This window comes from Copadichromis virginalis, linkage group LG19 (assembly GCF_057382275.1).
Source record: "Copadichromis virginalis isolate Kocher_CV1m ecotype Utaka linkage group LG19, C_Virginalis_male_GT1.1, whole genome shotgun sequence".
NCBI classification, from domain to species: domain Eukaryota; kingdom Metazoa; phylum Chordata; class Actinopteri; order Cichliformes; family Cichlidae; genus Copadichromis; species Copadichromis virginalis.
In genome coordinates, this window is record NC_140636.1 from 34605737 (window position 1) to 34611980 (window position 6244).

At 42.0% G+C, this 6244-nt stretch overlaps 1 protein-coding gene across 1 annotated transcript; it reads left to right on the forward strand.

The window, feature by feature from the left end:
- vsx2 (visual system homeobox 2) lies at positions 1 to 5601 on the forward strand. Its single transcript, XM_085441402.1, has 5 exons — positions 1 to 522; positions 925 to 1009; positions 1496 to 1619; positions 4061 to 4241; positions 4617 to 5601. The coding sequence occupies exons 1-5, from the start codon at positions 105 to 107 to the stop codon at positions 4994 to 4996; spliced, it is 1188 nt and encodes a 395-aa protein (XP_085297528.1). The 5' UTR covers positions 1 to 104; the 3' UTR covers positions 4997 to 5601.
- The last annotated feature ends 643 nt before the right edge of the window (positions 5602 to 6244 follow it).

The window sequence follows — 6244 nt, forward strand, 5'->3', positions numbered from 1 at the left end:
TTTCTAAAGGGCTCTTGTGTGTTACGCAGAGGATCATGCACTGGGGACCGTCCTGTTAGACGCCGTGATAAGAAACAGGCCTTTCAAGGAACATCGGAGACACTATGACGGGGAAACAGGGCTCCGTGTTGTCGGAAAGTTTAAATCTATCGGAGAAAACCTCTCTGGGTGTTAATGGAGGGAGTAATAGCCACCAGCCGAAGAGCGGCGCGACCAATCCACCGCCCAGGTGCACCGGCTTCGGCATCCAAGAGATACTGGGTCTGAATAAGGAGCCATCCGCAGCCCCGAGGAGCCCACTGGCCTCGCTGCCGGCCGGGGCGCACCTTATCGCCGCCAGGTCCATGCTGGGCCCCGCCGGCGTGGGTGTCGGGATGGGATTAATCGGCCCTGGTGGGATTCCATCGTTTTACAGCCAGCCAGCGTTTTTGGAGACTGTGCTGTCTGACGGGCAAGATGTTCACCTGCAGCCCCACAGCAGGTCCGTGGGCCCGCTGGACACCAGCCAGTCTGCCAGCTCAGGTGATCTGCAGTCACTTTCTAATGATTCATAGCCGTGAAATTATTACAGCAGTTATATTATTATCGCATTTCCACTCACTGTGTTACTGTGGATTAAGACAGATTCCAGATTTCTTCCATTTCCTCCTCCTCCTCCTCCTCCTCATCATCATCATCATCATCATCATTATTATTATTATTATTATTATTATTATTATTATTATTATTATTATTGATATTAATAATAATAATAATATTAATAATAATAATAATAATAATAATAATAATAGTAATAGTAGTATTAGTATCGTGTTTGAACTGGAATGTTTTAGGCTGTGACAGGTTTATTTAAACCTGTGCTGTGTCGTTGCAAACATTTGCTCTGATCTTTTAATTTCATTTAACATTACGTCTTCTTCTCAGACTCTGAAGATTTGTCTTCTAATGAACGAAAACTCTCCAAGTCGTCAGTAAGTCAGAGCAAGAAAAGGAAGAAAAGACGCCACCGGTTAGTGCTGATTTCTGGATTTCAGGGGGAAAAATGATGAAAATGTTAAATTTCATGTTAATACAACATCCCTTTGTTCAACTTAATAAAATAAAATAAAATGCACAGTGGCTGTTATTCTTACATTTTTAATTTCTAATTTTTGGTCTTACTCTTTCTTTGGCACTCACAACTGTGCACATAAGGATTTACTGCACGTGAGCTTTTATTTTCTCAAATTATTGCCATCTAGGCAAATTGAAAAAAAAATTATCTGAAAAACAGGGTAATGTTATGATTAGTTTTTATTTAAGTTATTAAAACTGGCACTTAAAGCTGAACGCCTTTTTAGCTTTTCTCCAGTGCAAATTGTGTGTGTTAAAACATGCACATGTATTCATTAGTTTGTCAGAAAGAAAAAAATCGGGTTTTTGCGTGTGCGTGTGTTTTTTGTTTTCAAAGCACATTAATATATATTTCTCGCCTGTATTTAACCTGTTTCCACAGGACCATATTCACCTCGTATCAGCTGGAGGAGCTAGAAAAGGCATTTAATGAAGCGCACTACCCGGATGTTTATGCCCGAGAGATGCTGGCCATGAAAACAGAGCTACCCGAAGACAGGATACAGGTATAAAAACCCCTGATAATTATAATAAGAAATTATAAAAAAAATTATGAATATTTATTGAATTAGAAAAAAAGACCATGGAGCTTTTCCAATTTTTCTTTTTTTTTTTTTGCTGTTCAAAGAATTTTATTTTATTTTATATGAAGTATAAAGTTGTTCGGTTATTTCAATCTACTTTTGCCCAGTTGTGCCTGTAAAAATGCGACGTTTCATATTATTCATTTAAAATATAAAGGAATGCTTCATTTGAAGCATAGTTTTATTTGTACATATTTTTTTTCGTACAGTTGCTTTGCATACGAACAACAGGCTAATCAAAGCAACAGCAGAGTGAAAGTATCTCATAGTGTTTCACATTCATTTCGTTGTATTCAAAGGATTCGATCTAATTTTACATTTTTAAACAGCGCATCTGGGCTTTGTGGGCCATTCTGAAAAAATAAGCAACAGTCTCTTTAAAACCGGGTTCGTTCTGAACTCATCTGCCGTAATGATTTGTGTGAATATTCTAATCGCTCTCCTCATAAATATGCACCTGTTCGGGCGAATGCGCTTCGCTCATCCTTCACCTTTCCATCAGTGCTAATAACCCGCTGTAATATTTGAGTGGAGGCCGCCAGCTGCCCCTGATGCTGCTCTGATGTTAAAGGGACGATGGTCTAAGTGAGCCCCAGCAAATCGATCAGCGATGGGGCCCCCCTTCCTCCTCCCCTTCCTCCTCTTCCTCCTCCTCCCGTCTGAACAAAGACTGCTCTCCTCCAGCATCCTCGCCAGGACAGATAATCTCTCATCAGGCGCAGTTGGATGTGAAACAATTTGTTCTCAGAGAAGGAGCCGCTAACGACCTAATCAAGCTATCAAGGCGGAAGAAGATTGCAGTGTGACCTGGACCATCCATCTGCCGGGGTGCCTTTTAATCTCGTTCTCATTACCGGGCTGCAACAGTAGGGCCTGGAATAAATAATAAAAGGAAATAAATAAATAACCCTGCTCCCATCCTAAATAAAATTAACACCCAATTTTCTCATTGAGTGTAATTAGTTAAATCAGACGAGCTCGGGAGGCTGGCTGCTGCTGCTGCTTGGAGAGAGACGCAGGGAGTTCAAATGAAATAACTACATTGAATTTATTAGCATGGGTCAATAGCGCTGATCCCACGAGTCCCGGTAGTTTAATTTCCCGTGATATTTGCCCGCCTGCCCACCATCGATTGGGCCTGAAATTAACTTATTTTTCAATCAGCCTCGGCGTGCCCCTGGGTCGCTCCTCCTCGCGGCTTACACACTGGCTTCTTTTTAAGGGGCACATAAGCAATTTCTCATTAAAAAAAGTATCTTGTATGAAATAAGGGTTATCCATCAGAATTACCAGAAGAAAAAAATCTAATAAAAAAGCTTGAAAACGATTTGATCGCTTTCGATTTAAAATCTGTCCTCGCTCGAGTCTTCTTTCTGCCCCCCCACCTTCCTCCTCTCTCAGAGCCAGAGGTGCCTAAGCTGAGTGCTTAACAATCCTGTGTTGTGCTATACAATCAATTTGGCCTCTCTCTTTCTCTCAGCGCACACACAGACACTCCGGGCTTTAAGCAGTTTGCTGGCTGTAGCCAAGTGAAGTGTCTTGTTGTGTCACACCATCTATAATGCCACCAGGTAGTTTGCGATAAGCAGTGACAGGAGGCAGAGATCTGTTACACCTGGAGCCTGCAGGCTATGGGAAATCAATGGACTCAAGCAAAACAGGACTTAAGTTGTTATCTTAAGTCACTTTGAATCGCACTGGATTCCTAAATGGATCATCTTTAAAATAGCTAAGACTAGGCTTAACATTTCTAAAAGGGTGCTTTTAGAAAAGCCTAAAATGGCAGTAAGTGGATGGAATGGATTAATTAGTTACATTTTAGGAGGGTTTGATGATCCCTTCTGGAAACGTTTGAATTAGAATTTCTTTGTCATCGTTAAGCGTTTATTATTGGACTAACAGCACGTTTTGGCTGGATAAACACAACTCAAACCGATTTTTTCCTCAATATTTGCTCTCATCGGTGGCTTAGAAGATATGCAGACGATCCATCAAAAAAGCCCAAACCTGTTTAGGATACAAATTGTTGCATCTTGCACATAATGCAGCAGATTCAATAAGATTGCCATTGTGAAACAGTCTGCCACGGTGAAACTCCTCTGATTTCCTCTTCTTGTGGTTCCCAAATTACTGAAAACTCATTCCCAATATCCTCTGTAACAGTAATCAAAAGCCCCAACACTATTCAAGTCCATCTCGGCTGTTTCCAAAAACTATTCATTCAAAATTAAAAGGTTATTTGAATGAATCAAATTTAATCTCTTGCACGTATTTTGGCCTCTGCTGCAGTGACCTGAAATCTGATGAATATGATGACTTAAGCGATATAGCTAAAAACTGGGGAACTTCTTCCTGTGTTACAGGTGTGGTTTCAGAACCGGAGGGCCAAGTGGAGGAAGAGGGAGAAATGCTGGGGTCGCAGCACAGTGATGGCTGAATATGGACTGTATGGAGCCATGGTGAGGCATTCAATCCCTCTGCCAGAGTCCATCCTCAAGTCTGCAAAGGATGGTATCATGGAGTCCTGCGCCCCCTGGCTGCTTGGTGAGGCTTTTGTTTTACTTTTACTGATTTTTCCGCTTTTGTTTTTCTAATTCATCCATTTTTGTAGATGTAAAGCACATCTTAGCTGCACAGTTCAGTCAGTTAGTGATGACTGAGTAATCATAATTTAAAATAATCAGAGGTTGCACTTCATTGAGTTAACAAGCTGAGATTAATGCGTTTATTCTGACTTTCCACAAGTACCCCGTGTCTTGTTCCCTTTCCCCCCTAAGCATGACCTTTTAAAACTAATATATTTCCTAAATTGAAATCAGCATGCAAAATATTTTTCATCCAGTACCCTGGTCATGCATTGCCACTGTCCATTTAAACATTATTTTCTAAACCGCAACTGTTTTTGCTTGCTATTTTCAGTCCAGGATGGCTTACCAATCAACAGACGCTATTCTAAATCTGAATACCCGCAACTCTTTGCAGGGATGCACAAAAAGTCCGTGGAGGCTGGAGCACCCCCGCCGTCAGGAAAGGACGATGCACCCCAGCAGCCGAGCTCTCAGAGGGCAGAAGACGCCGAGGCGGAGGAGAAGAGGTCAGAAGGCAAGTCCGTCATTTCTAAAGAGGAACTGAGAGAGAACAGCATTGCCGCGCTCAGGGCCAAGGCACAGGAGCACAGTGCCAAAGTGCTGGGAACAGTTTCTCATGACAGACAGTTGGAGGGCAAACCGGAGAGACAGGAAGCCGAGGAGAAGGCCAGCGACCCCCTGAGTTCACCAGAGGAGCAAAAAAGTCCATAGAGACTGTCGAATTCGCTGAGGACTCTTGTTTTCACGAGTGAACCCAGTGGTCTGGCTGCTTTAAGCATGGACCTACCTGGTATGACTCACTGTCCTGCAGATGGTCTGCATCTGGACTCCTTTAAGGAGAAAACTCATCTGGTTTGCTGCTGCACACAAGATGCAAATGCACTTTCCCCCCCTCCCTGATTCACTTCAAAACATACAGCTGTTGCTTGATCATCATATAGAAAGGTTGAAAAGAGCAAGAGTGAGAAATATCCCTGTATATAGATCCCGCAATTATATAGAGACAGCCAGATGAGCAGAATTTCATCCAGTGCAACATGAAGTACTTGCAACGAGCAGTCAGTGTGTCAAAGTCTGCATTTCATTTTAACCTTTGCTTGTACAGTTACTAAGTGCTGGCGTTTTAGATAAGAGGCGCCCCACCGACAGAACTCTTTCAAGAGAAAGAAAGTAAATGTTGTCCTATATCGTGCTGTAAATAATTGATATATTAATCGCTCCCACTAAAGACACAAATTTGAAATATGTTTTCATGTAGTCTTAAAAATGTTTGTGTTTTCATTTCAAAATATGTATCACTCAAAATACAAAGCATAAAATAGAAATCACTGTTTATTAAATGCAGGTTTTGGTGTCAGTTCTTTTGCTTTAAATGATTCGATTACCACCCTGTTGCTCTAACTATTGAATGGCATTGAAGACCCCCTCCTTGCTGGAGTAGCTACTTGCTGTCACTTGCTGCTCTGCTGGCTGGGCTCATTAGGAGACCGCCCCTGGCTACATGCTTGGGTTAGCCCCCCATAATCTGTCGCAGTTGAGAGCCTTCAATTTCAGATTAAACTAGGGGAACCAGAGCTTTTGGGACAGGAGAAGAGAGTGAAGCAGGATGACCTTAGCCTGATTTCAAATCACTTCAATAGATGGTGTTAGCATCCAACACTCAAGCTCTTTCATCCTCTTATCTGAATACTTAGCCAAAGTCTAACAGCTTCATTTGTTGGTAATCTTCATTTCTCCCCCGGCTGTTTATAAAACTTTCTATCAGGGCATTTGAATTCGGCTTTACAACACATCTACGTGGTCGCATTAGCTATAATCCATATCACATTTCACACACTTTCTAATGGGGCTTCTTAATGAGTTGAACAACTGAGTTCCATTCCAATTAAACAGAGAGCAATTTCAAAAGGCAAGGGATGACTGCGCTCAGTGTGGCCCCAGAGTGAATGGCTCTCAGTT

What these genes read in the sequence shown, in the direction of transcription:
- vsx2 (XM_085441402.1), top strand. Translation starts at nt 105, where the DNA reads ATGACGGGGAAACAGGGCTCCGTGTTGTCGGAAAGTTTAAATCTATCG. An exon ending in AGGAAGAAAAGACGCCACCG is followed by an intron (nt 1,010 to 1,495) that starts GTTAGTGCTGAT and finishes CTGTTTCCACAG; the next exon opens with GACCATATTCACCTCGTATC. An exon ending in CTGCGCCCCCTGGCTGCTTG is followed by an intron (nt 4,242 to 4,616) that starts GTGAGGCTTTTG and finishes TGCTATTTTCAG; the next exon opens with TCCAGGATGGCTTACCAATC.